Below are 14,009 nucleotides of genomic sequence, written 5' to 3'. Positions count from 1 at the left end.
CTGGCCACTCCGGAAAAGTGCCCGAAAAATTCGAAAACAAACCGCGTAATTGCCCGTACCGGTCGTGAGAATTGTCCATGCACTGAGTTTAGCCGATGAGTTGGCGTCGAATGTCCAAATCCCGTGAAAAACTGATAAATTACCGATGCGCGGTAATGTGCCCGTTACTTTCCCGCCCGTGACCCGACGCCAGTGACTGAACGATTTAGGCTCGGCCGCTCCGCGCCACGCGGTGAGCATCTCGAGAATGAGAGCCGAGAGCGACGCGAATGTTCTCGCGCGCTGAGTGAGAGAGAAAGCACTACCGATGAGCCTGCGACCGCACACTGGCTTCACTTCCCGTACTGATATCAATTTGCGAAGTACCATTTGAATAAAGTTTGCGAAAAACTCACCCGATGGGAAGAATCGATGAGAAAATTTCCGTTGAGATCGAAGAATCGATGAGAGTGCGCAGTCGATGACCAAGATGGCCGCCCGGTGAGCTCGAACCACGTGCGTACCACGCCGTTGTGGTGAGAAAGTTCAAAGTGCCGACGAGATGCGATGCGCCGCAAAAAACCCATTCCCACTGAATTTTCACCCACACTTTCCACTCACTCCGCGCGCACTTAGCACCAGATCCGGCTCGAAGGACCAAAATGTTTTTGAAAGGAGTCTGGTGTAGGTGGCGAAATAATAAGTACGCCGGAGAGTAGAGGAAGAATGAATGGATGATTTATTAATGGTAACTTCCCGATGAGAATGTACACCATCTATAAAAAAAAAACTTTAAAAAAAATACAGAACAATTCGAAAAAAATTTCACAAATCTTTAAAAAACATTATCTTAAAAAAAACTAATCTGTATCTATTTTTTAAAGTGTCAAAAGTATCAAATAACAAGTAAAAAATAAAAAATCGAAAAATCGTGCTTGAAATCATATCGGAAACCGATGCCTCATTCTTCTTATTTGATTCGAACAGCTAAATCAATTGAAAAAAATTCCATCTAATATACGTGCAGCACTAAAATTTATGATATCAATCGCAGGACAAGTAATTTATGAGTAACTCCAAATTTCAACATTATGGAACTGTTTTAAGAAGCTTTTAAATCCAAAAAAATCACATGCAAGCTAGTCATTTCTTACTCTATGATGGCAGAGACAATCGATTTTTTTCAGACTATCAGGAGCTTTTGATATTATTCACAATATTCGACGTCGATTGGATCGATACAAATTATGTTTAAATATGAGTTAAAAGTACTTGTCCGGCCCATCACTTTCCATTTTTTTAAAAACAATGTTTTTTAAAGATTTGTGAAATTTTTTTCGAATTCTTCTGTATTTTTAAAAAAATTTTTTTTTATAGATGGAATTATCAGCAAACGAGGGACCATCAATGTACTTGTCGCAACCTTTTTTTTCCTAGGGGAAGTTTATGCTTTGATATCACGTCTTTTTTCTCAAAAGTTCCTTATTTATGTTCAGTTGACTATAGGATTTTAGTTTGAATTTCTATGGATTATTTATGATTTTCGTTTTATAACGTTGGTTTCCACGAAAAAAGACCTGTTTTTCGTCAAAATTGTACTGGAAATATTTCGTCACAGATCTGTTCTTGGACTTTGGCGATTTTTCCCCTTGTCTTCTAATATTTTTTGTCCATTGGGAACTCAAGAGCATGTAGCAATGCGTGTTGCGGGCTGAGATATGATTTCCAGCTTATAACGTTAGAAAAAAGAAAGGAAAAGAGGAAAGGTAGCTCAAATTGAAGACACAACAAATCCAACAGAATTGGCCATTTTTAAATATCGTTTGTGCATTCTGAATCTAGACATTTTCATGTCATCCAAAACATGCCCCCGATGAAATATATTTCCAAAGTTTGCAAGTGGCCGCTGAGATCCAATTATCTACAGTTTGATAGTTGCCGAAAAAAGGCACCCGGGAACATTTATTATGTCAGAACTCAAAGAAGCAAAAAAAACTGAGCGTACTTAATTCAACAGAGCAACGGAAATCAAAGACGTTTAAGGTACCTGCATTGGTTGTGGAGGAAAACAATTTCATTTCAGGATAATTTAGAAATAAATTTAGAAATTCAGAAATTTAGCATGGAATTTAGAAAAAGGAAAATTAAGTTAAATAGTAAAACTGAAAACTTTTGTGATGAATTTTTGAGATTACATGTTACGGTTGAAGTGAAAAATTACAATGATTGGCACACATGCTGCGACACAAAAATATGAAATTTTGAAGGTATTCGCTCCATACCGCAGTAATATAAACTTCAATACTATTTGAAAAGAAACACTTCTTGTGTCCGCGAAGACCGTCACGAAGGGACGAGTTATCAAGGACGAGTATTTAAGAGATTTAGGCCAAAAGAGCTGAACACCAACTCCATACTTTTACAACAAGTTAACAATAAGTTTATTTAAGAAGTTGCAAATTCGAGGTTTTATTGCCTCGAGATCACTCGTTACAATTCTCGTCAGACTGTCGAATTTTGGGTTAGTCGATAATTTTATAGATTTGGGGGTTTTCCCCTTGTCGTGCGAATATAACCTAGATTTCCTTCTGGAAGTTTCGATGTTGACATTGAGGGTCGATGCGCTCGTTCGGGAGCATCGATATTTCACCATTGCTGCGTTTGCGCTGAGAGTGCTTAATTTGTTTTAATGAGTGCGATGTACGGGCACAACATACTTTAAAACTTGCTGAACAAAGTTCCATTACATATTACCATAATCAAAGATAGGGGGTGATACTTAGAAAATATACTTATCCATAGAAATTTCAAAGTTCGCAGTTATCTGCTGTGATCCAATGTATCTGCGCAATGAGTTTGAAAGACAGTAATTTCAAATCCATCCACAATTGAGCAACTGAGGACTTTTGTAATGAATTTTTCACTTCATATTTATGTTACGGTTAGAGTCAAAAAGTAAAATGAATGGCACAGTATATAAATTTTATAGTTTTCAGATTTTTGCTGTATTTCAATGATCCAAATCTATAGTATTATAGTGAAAAGTTGTTAAAAGTCATGATGTTACATTAAAATGACATAGCGCACATAACATTCAGAAATTCTGTAGGTTTCCATAGATGTTGGCAGGCATTATACTTAATCGCATCCAAAACTGAGCAACTGTAGACTTATCGTAATGAATCTTTTCACTAATAATTCCACATTTGCAGTTTGCAGAATAGGAATACTCAACATACACGTCATTTCATAAGTATAGTTGTCAAAATTTGTGTTTGCCTACCGCATTCCGAAGATTCGACTTTTCATATTATCAGCAAAAAAAGCATCCAAAGACTTTTTGGAACAAGTTTCAAAATTTATTACTCAACAGACCAAGTGGAAAAGGAAACTTCACTTATATCAAGACCAGGAACTGTTTTGAGAATCTGATGTATAAAATGTGCGATTGATGATCATAGTTGGAAACCTCTTGAATCACGTTACCACAATCAGCATGAAGAAATAGTATAAAATCATAGTACACATATTAGGCAATCAATTAATAATATGTATCGATCCGCTGCAAACCGATGGAGTCAAAACAAGTATCGGAAAGAGCAAAGGTAAACTCAATAGGAAGCAACATATGGGAATATTCAAAAATAATGATGACACAAGAAATAAATTAGAAAACATTTATTCGATTGGAGTTTCTCACATTATATATACTCACAGTTCCGTGTGTTCTTGTTTTATTAATTATCAACCATAATATTTCAGATCGCAAAAAAAAAAATTTGCTGTTTTGCCTTATTGATTTGCCTTATTCATATTATTCACTAACTATGCGAACGTTTGTTACATTTGTCCCGCACTTCGTAACGTCAAACCCCGGCCGGTGTTCGTTACGATACAGCTATCAAAGGGAACTCGTATATATAACCTACATTATTACACATGATATATAATCACGCAACTGACGATATATTTACACTGGACAATATTCCGCGCACTCTGGTTTAATTGAAAGATTATCTCAGTTAACACTTATTTCCAATCGAACGAAATAATGATATCTTGAAAAGTTTCGTTGACATATGCATCGCGCATTTTTTTATATTTTTTATTTTCACACACAGATCACAGTCTACATTTACGCGGCCGCTTTTATACCGGTTTAGTATACCACAAGTTTTAACAAAATAAGTATTAATATGCACTTCATTAGATGACGCGAAAATTATTTTTATTTTCCCGCACGCACTTCATAACATCATGACCCCAAACGTTATCATGACGTGAAACTTCGGCTGGTGACTTTCGAGCGCTTTCGAGCTCTCGAGCTCCTTAGCTTTCCGCCAAACTTCCTTGCTCTTTTTATTGAATGTCATTGGCCCAGACATTTTCTCACCCTTCATTGATTGCAACAAAATTTCTCTCAACGGGGATTGGTGATCATGGGGGCCAAGGCGCCTATGTTTGTAGCGTTTGGAGTACGCGTATACATTAGGGTGGCCTTTAATATGGGTGAAAAAAAAAATTGATCGCGCTGCCCCCTAAAACAGTTCCAAATGATTAAAAGAAAATTTACGCAAAGCCGTAGCTATGTCCGGTAAAAGGAAGACGTGCCTGTATGCATGAACTTGGATTTTTTAAATCTGGATTATGTGTCAATTTTTTTTCCTACTTTTCGGAGCTATTCTACAATTAAAAAAAATTCAGAAATCCTGAAAGAACATTACATTTAAAAAAATACAAATTTGTAATGATTTTTTTAAGTGTCAAAAAAATCAAATAAAACGTAAGAAATAAAATAACGAAACATAAAAATAAAAATTTTTTAAAAAATCAATTGAAAAAAATTTCCATTTAAGTTACGTCCAGCATTAAGACTTAGGATATCAATTCGAGGCCAAGTATTTAATGATAATTCAGAATATTCATTCCTACGGGTACCATCAGAAACTTGAGAAAGTTCTTATGAATCAAGAAAGTTACCATTTGAGTTAGGTGCAGCACTTAAATTTGTGATATCAATGGGACGACAAGTGTTTTATTAGTAATTCTGAGTTTTAACATTATGAAATTGCTCTAAGAAGCTTTTAAATCCAAAAAAAATCACATCAAAGGTATAGTATTTCGTTACCCTATTCAGGATTCTCTAGTATTATCCACAAGATTCGACGCCGATTTTCGATCGGTACAAATTATGTTTAAATATGTGTTAAAAGTACTTGTCCGGCCCATTACTTTTAAATTAAATTGTTTATTCAGATAAGAATCAGGGCCCTTTTGGAACTGATGCATCATAAGTATGCGTACAGAGGAAACTGAGAAATTTATTTCAAGAAAGTTAATTAAATAAAAAATTCAAACGAATCCTCCTGTAATGTACAACAGATATTATTGTGCATCGATCAATGAAAAATATTTTGCACAATAAATATGTTTAAGCTTTTGATATAACCTCCTAGTTTATATTGCAATGAGGGCAATTTTTCCTTTTTATTTCGTCTTGTGACCAAATTCTATTCTGTATAAGAACTTACCTATTCTTTTATTGAGAATATCGAACTGATAATAAATCGCATTTGAATAAATTTTCTACCGGATTCTGCTGTACAATTTCGTTTTTTTATGATTGATTTTTATTTGAATGAATAGTGATGGGCCAGACAAGTACTTTTAACACATATTTAAACATAATTCGTACCGATCTAAAATCGGCGTCGAATCTTGTGGATAATACCAGGGAATCCTGAAAGTCTGAGAAGAATCGATTTTCTCCCAAGTCTCTGCCACCATAGTGTAACAAATTACTATACCTTTAATGTGATTTTTTTTGGATTTAAACGCTTCTTAGAGCAATTTCATAATGTTAAATCTCGGAATTACTAATAAAACACCTGTCCTCCGGTTGATATCATAAATTTAAGTGCTGCACCTAACTCAAATGGTAACTTTTTTGATTCATAAGAACTTTCTCAAGTTCCTGATGGTACTCGTAGGAATGAATATTCTGAAATATCATTAAATACTTGGCCTCGAATTAATATCATAAGTTTTAATGCTGGCCGTAACTTAAATGGAAATTTTTTTCAATTCATTTTTTAAAAATTTTTTATTTTGATGTTTCGTTATTTTATTTCTTACGTTTTATTTGATTTTTTTGACACTTAAAAAAATCATTACAGATTTGTATTTTTTTAAATGTAATGTTCTTTCAGGATTTCTGAATTTTTTTTTTAATTGGACAATAGCTCCGAAAAGTAGGAAAAAAATTGACACATAAACCAGATTTAAAAAATCCAAGTTCATGCTTACAGGCACGTCGTCTTCTTACCGGATATAGCTACGGCTTTGCGTAGATTTTCTTTTAATCATTTGAAACCGTTTTGGGGTCGGCGCGATCAATTTTTTTTTACCCATATTAAGGGCCACCCTAGTATACATATACGTCAAATCCTGAATGTGTTGGTGACTTTTGCATAATCTTAAGCCCGTGCAAAGTTTTTTCTCAGAAGTTACCAAACCGATCATGCTGATTTTGGACTCATTCGACAGAGATCTTAATTAGCTGAAAGTTAAATTTTCAAAGCCGTATATAACTCATGAGCTTCGCAATTGAAGAGAATCACATGCCAATTTTACCCCCACCACCGCGAATCGTTTTATTCAGAGAAAGTATAGTCTTAGCGCGAGCCTCAGGCCAGCAGACGACAGGGCTGTCAATGTACTTGTCCCTTGATTATGTCAGGGGGTTTCCGCTGAGTATAAAACCAAATTTCAGATATCCAAAACCGCGTACGTTCACTGCCATTTTGAAAATCGTCTTTTTACAAATATCTCGGAAACGGTGAGGTTTACGATAAAAATAGTGGAGATCTATTTCATAGAGCATAAAATTTTCTATCTTTTTTATTTGAATTTTTTCTTCTTTATTGTTGCGAAGATAGCAGAATTCTGACTGGAAATTACGAAAGAAAAAAATATCGGAAAAAATTTCTTATAAAATTCCAATCGATACAGAACAGTATTCTACAACTTTTATCCCTCTAGGCTATTTCATTTCAGTTCTGAAATCTTCGAGTTTACCCGTATTTTCTAAAAATGGTATTTTTCAAGCGAAAATACGATTACTCTTCGAAAAAAGATTGTAGAAAACTTTTTCAAAAACGAAATTACAGCTATTACTCCTGCCTTGAAGATTGCCATGAAAAAATTTCACGAGGAAAATTTCCACAAGCCATGCGTCCAGTTTTAAACAAACTAGAAACACTGGAAAACAGTCATTTTTAAAACAGCGTACTCAACCCCTAAAAAGTCATAATCAAAATTTGTAAATGGGGATTCGAAGGAAAAAATCGTCTTCTACGTAACGCCGTATGCTAAATTAAGATATCTTGATTCTTTGAAATATTATCAAATTTTTAGTGCGGCTCAAATTTTTGTCTGGTGATTCCATACTTTTAGTCGGCAGTGTATGTATTGGGAATGTGCACCGATGCGATCAATTATTTTTAAAGTAATATTGTTTTTCAGATCAAAGCTGTGCATTCCTCATTTGAAGAACAGTTCAAATCCTCATATCGTGAATATAAGCCCACCATTAAACTTGAATCCTTTTTGGTTCAAGAATCATGTTGCTTATACTATTGCTAAATACGGAATGTCTATGTGTGTCCTCGGAATGGCAGAAGAATTCAAAGCAGACAATATCGCTGTCAATGCTGTATGGCCAAAAACAGGTACGTTAATTCGTTTATTTTTATATTGGAATGAAAATTTGTCAACATACTAAAGAAGAATATAAACCGCCAAAATTCGCTTAGGGAAAAAAAGGTTTGAACAAATACATTGATGTTTCCGTGTTTCCTGATCATATCACGAAAAATGTAATAAAAATTCCATAAAAAAAATTATGAAGCCAACTGTAAATAATTTCAACAGAAAAATCGGAAAAAAATTTCACAAATTTTGAAAAAAAAATTACATTAAAAAAAATACAAATGTGTGATTCTTTTGTAAAATGAAAAAAAAACCAAATAAAACATGAGAAATAAAAAACCGAAATATTGCGCTTCAAAACATTTTGAAAAACGATGCCCTATTTTTCTTATTTTAGTCTAACAACTAAATCAATTTAAAAAAAAATTCCATCCAAGTTACTTACAGCAACAAAATTAATGATATCAAATCGAGGCCAAGTATTCCTAATAGATTGAAAAAAGTTACCACTTGAGTTACGTGCAGCACTAAAATTTATGATATTAATCGGAGGACAAGTGATTGATGAGTAACTCCAAATTTCAATATTATGGAATGGTTCTAATAAGCTTTTCAATCCAAAAAATCACATGAAAGCTAATCATTTCTTACTCTATGGTGGCAGAAACTTATAAGAAAATCGATTCTTTTCAGACTTTCAGGAACTTCTGGTATTATTCACAATATTCGACGTCGATTGGATCCATACAAACTATGTTTCAATATGAGTTAAAAGTACTTGTCCGGCCCATCACTATTCATTCAAATAAAAATCAATCATAAATTAACGAAATTGTACGGCAGAACCCGGTTAATAATTTATTGAAATACGTTTCATTTTTAGTTGAACGTTTTTAATAATACTATAGGTTAGTACTTATACCGAATGGAATTCGTTCGCTGGAAGAAGTGAAAAGTAAAAATTGCCGTCATTGAATATAAACTGCAGAGTTATTTTGAAAGCTTGAACATATTTATTGTGTTAAAATTTTTCCATTTATCGATGCACAATAACCCTCTCGGACCGTATGTTGCTTCTACTCAACACGCGCTTCCAGGCCCAATAAAACTGCATCGGTCAGTAAGGTCGGGGTTTTAACTGACTATTTCCATCAAGCAAGGTTAGATTGCACCATAGAAACTCCTAAACCAAGAGATAAACTGCTTTAACCCATCGAAATATCAATATGAAGTCGGCGTTTCATGTTGAGTTGGCGTTGTGTGAAAAGGTGCTTTAGTTATCGCAAAAGAAACGTGAGTACTCATTTTTTTTTTCGTATTCCAAACGTTATTTCCTTTCAAAGGGAAGCTAATATGATGTATTTAAGGTATTTGGTGCTAGATTCATTCGTAAATTTTCCTGATTTTGCTCCCCAAGGACCTGGTGCTGCCCGTAGCGAACATTCAAAAATTCATATTTCCCAACAAAAAAACTGAACTGTCACAATGAATTCGGAAACTAGAAAGTATTTTGAGATAAAATTATGAAGGGAATCATTTTCCGTCAACGCGAAATAGGTCTCGGTCTGAGAGGGATAATATCCCTTGTATATTACACGACATCTCGTTTCCATTCTTATTAAATTAGTGCAATTAAGTAAAAATTATTGGAAGATAACTTTCTAGATTCCCTCTGCATGAATATAAGTGCTCCCCCAGTTCTAGAAAAGTCCTGATTTTAATTTGAATGAATAATGATGGGCCCGACAAGTACTTTTAACTCATATTTAAACATAATTTGTATCGATCCAATCGACGTCGAATATTGTGAATAATACTAGAAATTCTTGAAAGTCTGAAAAGAATCGATTTTCTTATAAGTCTCTCCCATCATGGAGTAACAAATGACTTGAGCTTTCATGTGATGTTTTTGGATTGAAAGTGTAGTTCAAAACACAAATGCACGATGATTTATAATAAGTTGTTCGATCTATTCTCTGGAAACTTGCTTCAAATGGGCAATTCATCACTGAAAGTTATAAAAAAAACCATTTCAAACGTAATGAATAAAAAAAATGAATCTTCCAAATCTTGGTAATGTATGAAAAACGTTTAATTCAAAGGAACAAAACGTTGTCAAATAAATGCAAAAGTGACGAGTACATCGGATGACGAATGAAAAAAATTCAAAACATAATGGTATGTAAAAAAAATTACGAAGCCAACTGTAAATAATTTCAATAAAACAATTAAGAAAAACTTTTACAAATCATGAAAAAACATTGTATTAGTAACAATACAAATTCGTAAATATATTGTAAAGGAAAAAAAATGAAATAGAACGTGAGAAATTTATTCCTATCGGAAGCATCCGGAACTTGAGAAAGTTCTAGGGAATTAAAAAAGTTACCATCTGAGTTATGTGCAGCACTAAAATTTATAACTTCAATCGGAGAATGAGTATTTTATTAGTAGTAGTAGTAATGAGTTTTATTTGCATGACCTTTGTGGCCTTTTACAAAGGATATATTTTTTATACCTGTGTTCTTATAACTAATATTACTTAATAATATAAGCATATCCCTTTTCTCTTTCTTTACATTTCACTTTTTTTACATATTTTGCTTCCTCATCGAGGAAGCTTTGTGACGATGAAAATTTTTTTTTTCCAGTTTTCAATGTCAATGTGCTCAAAATGTTCCAAAACATCGAAAAATCATGTCTAGAAAAAATGTCCGGATGTGTGTGTGCGTGTGTCTGTGTGTGTGTGTGTGTGTGTGTGTGTGTGTGTGTGTGTGTGTGTGTGTGTGTGTGTGTGTGTGTGTGTGTGTGTGTGTGTGTGTGTGCGTGTGCGTGTGCGTGTGCGTGTGCGTGTGCGTGTGCGTGTGCGTGTGCGTGTGCGTGTGCGTGTGCGTGTGCGTGTGCGTGTGCGTGTGCGTGTGCGTGTGCGTGTGCGTGTGCGTGTGCGTGTGCGTGTGCGTGTGCGTGTGCGTGTGCGTGTGCGTGTGCGTGTGCGTGTGCGTGTGCGTGTGCGTGTGTGTGTGTGTGTGTGTGTGTGTGTGTGTGTGTGTGTGTGTGTGTGTGTGTGTGTGTGTGTGTGTGTGTGTGTGTCTATGTTATGGCACTGCAAAATTCAAACGCTTATAACTCGGAAACGGTTTGAGATACAGGGCTACCGTTTTACACAGATGTTAATCTATACAAGCTCTTCACTCTCTGATAATTTTGTCAGAATTTGTAAAAAATTACGAATCTGACGACGTTTTGAAATTTTCATAAAAAGGGTGTCGACGCTCTAACTTTCGAAAATTTAGAGATTTATTAATAATTTTTTTTTTATAAATAGACTATCATAATAGGAAGGTTGGTATTGAATTTGGGGAATATCGGTTGAGTGGTTCAAATTTTATGACATTTTGAATTTTACGAAAATATGAATTTTTCAAAAAATCGTCCAACCGCTTCAATTTTTGGAAATCTTGTAAGATATTATGTATAAGTCTGTACTTCCTCTATACTTTTCAGCAAAGTTGTCAGAATTATTTAATTTCAGTGTAAATAGAAAAACAATGAAAATTGAAAGTTGCAAACTGTTTTTTCTGATGGCTCGTCATTCAGTTGTTTTTTATGAATTTAAACAAAGAGATAAATTAAAGTTCGTAAAAGAAGGCAGAGAAAATAATGTATTTACATTATTTCCTTGTATACAAAAAAAATGCTGCACATTGAAATTTGCAAATTGCTTCCTCAAGATGATCAAGATGCACGGTGCTCAAGATGCACGATGCTCAAAGCTTCCTCTATGAGGAAGCCAAAATGATAAATATACCACCTCATAGAGGAAACTTTAAGCATCGTGCATCTTGAGCACCGTGCATCTTGTTTCTACTTCTCTAAAAAGCTGGCACATTTGAACCTTAATCTCTCTTCTTTACATCCTTATCAACTCTTCCCTGATGCCCTTCCCTTCTTTAGCTTCTTTTATCCACCCTTCTATATATTCATTCTTTTCCTTTGTTATTAACTGTCTACCTATGTCACAAATGGTTAGATGTTCTAGTGTTTCTTTTTCGTGCTTGCACATTCGACACTTTCACTCCTCTTCCCCTTTCTTTCCATCTCTCCCTATGTTTCCACATCTTATCCTTGCCCACATTTCCTTGTCATTTCCTTTAATACCCATCGCTTCCCAATATTTCCACGGCTTTTCTTCTTTTTCAATTATTTCTTTATACATACTATTATGTGAAGACTCCTTTATCTGTTCTTTTTCTTTCTCTATGGTTCTCATTATTAAATTTTTCAAGCCTTTTTCGATTAATTTTTCAATTGTTTTTGTTTCTCTTCTTTCGATGACCATCTCCACTAGTTCTTCGATTTTTATTTCTTTTAACACTCATACCAAATCTTTTCCCCACTTTGATGGATTCTTATTTGCTATCCCTCGCACTTCTTCCCTTAAGCATATGTTTGGCCATCTGTCTTTTTCCATCTTCAGAACTGTAATAATGTATCGCAGTGCTCTTTCTCTGATTTTATACTCCAGCGTCTGGATTCCCAGTTCTGTCCTCCATACATATCTGGGCGTTCTCGTATCTATTCCCATCGCCATTTTGCAGTATCTATTTTGAATTAGTTCGAGTTGCCCTATTTTGTCAAAACCCCACATTTCTACTCCGTACAAGGCTCCTGCTTTTACTATTGTGTCTAATAGATACATTCTTTCGTCCATCATATCCCTTCCTGCTCTTTTCCACACTCCCCATACCGCATTTGCTGCTTTTTGTGCCCTTCCCTTCATTTTCGCTCCGTGCACTTTCAACACATTCTTTGTCGTAAACCAATAGCCTAAATATCTAAAGCTGTTGACAATTTCTATTTTTTCACCTTTTATTTTCCACTCTTCTTTTTTTAGTCTCCCTCCGTTTCTAAAAATCATTATTTTTGTTTTTTTTTTTGCATTTACCTCCATATAATTTTCTTTTCCCCATTTTTCCAAATTCTTTATCATGCTCTTCAAACTCTTTCCGTCTTCCGCCACTATTGCTACATCGTCCGCATACTTTATTGTATATATTTTCTCGCTTCCGATGACCGTTCCACCCTCCTTCATTCTCTCCCATCTTTCCTCCATGTCATCTATATAGAAATCAAATAGCAACGCGCTTAAGGCACACCCTTGCCTTACTCCTTGTCTCGTTTCAAATTTCCTCGTTAACCTCCCATTGACTGGCACCTCCGCCAGAGTTTTCTTATATATTTCCTTGATCATTTCATACATGCGTCCGTTTATTCCTTTTTTTCTTAGTTTCTCCAGTAATTATCCCCTGTGTACTTTATCGAACGCTGCACGGAAATCAATGAAAGCGACATACAGCTTTGCACCTCTAACTTTCAGTCTATTATTTATAATCGCGTTCAGTACATAGATCTGATCCCTCGTACCTCTTTTTTCTCTAAAACCGGCTTGACTTTTCTTAATTTTGCATTTTTTTCCGTCCATTTTCCTAACCTCGTTGCCATCATTTTCGTTAGCACCTTGTACCCCACATTTAATAGTGCCACCCCCCTGTAATTCGTCGCTCTATCCTTTTCCCCTGCTTTGTAGATTGGCACTATTCTCGCGGTCTCCCAACCTAACGGTAGTTTCCCCTCATTCCATATTTTGTTAATCGCTCCTCTTACCTTTTCCTTTTGTCCTTCTTTTGCAGTTTTGATGAATTCTATTGCTAGCCCATCCTCCCCTGGTGCCTTTCCGTTTGCCATTTTCCTTAGCGCATTTTCCATTTCCCCCTTGCTAAACTCTTCGTCAAATTCTCCCAATAAGTTTATTTCTCCTCCTCTCCCTACCTCTATCACTCCGTTTCCTCTTTCTTCACGTCCTCCTTCGTTTAGCAACTTTTCGAAGTGTTCAATCCATTGTTTCTCCGTAATATCTTTCCCTATCTTCCCTCTGTATTTTCCTCTGAATTTGTTTATCGTCTCCCACCACCCTGCCTCCATTCTTCCTTTGCTTCCTTGTATACCCTTTTCAATTTTTTTCTTTCTTCCCCAAGTATTTTTTTCTGAACTGCGTCTCTTTTCTTCACGAAAGCTTTCAATGCTTCCCACATTTCTCCCCTTTGTTTTTTGCATTTTTCATTAAATCATCTGAGCAAATTTCTCGTTCTTTTCTTTGATTTACTCTTCTTTATCATCCCTGCCCTTCCTGCCGCTTCCCTGATTCCTATCTTGCACTCCTCCCAATCTGTACTTTCTGCGTTTGTTCTGTCTATCTTTTCCCACTCCTCTCTGAACTGCTCCACTCCTTCATCCCTCCACCCAATTCTTTCCTCTCCTTG

At 35.3% G+C, this 14,009-nt stretch overlaps 1 protein-coding gene across 5 annotated transcripts in view; it reads left to right on the top strand.

Annotated features, from left to right (window-relative positions):
• The window catches only part of Hsdl2 (Hydroxysteroid dehydrogenase like 2), a 324,919-nt gene that overhangs the window by 147,506 nt on the left and 163,404 nt on the right, over window positions 1–14,009 (top strand). For all 5 annotated transcript variants that reach the window (XM_043434037.1, XM_043434036.1, XM_043434035.1 and 2 more), the window contains exon 4: window positions 7,504–7,709. In XM_043434037.1, the coding sequence (XP_043289972.1) occupies window positions 7,504–7,709 (206 nt within the window). The remainder of the gene's footprint in view (window positions 1–7,503; window positions 7,710–14,009) is intronic.

The sequence above is a fragment of the Venturia canescens genome, chromosome 1, assembly GCF_019457755.1.
Source record: "Venturia canescens isolate UGA chromosome 1, ASM1945775v1, whole genome shotgun sequence".
NCBI classification, from domain to species: domain Eukaryota; kingdom Metazoa; phylum Arthropoda; class Insecta; order Hymenoptera; family Ichneumonidae; genus Venturia; species Venturia canescens.
This window is presented reverse-complemented; position numbering and strand designations above follow the sequence as displayed.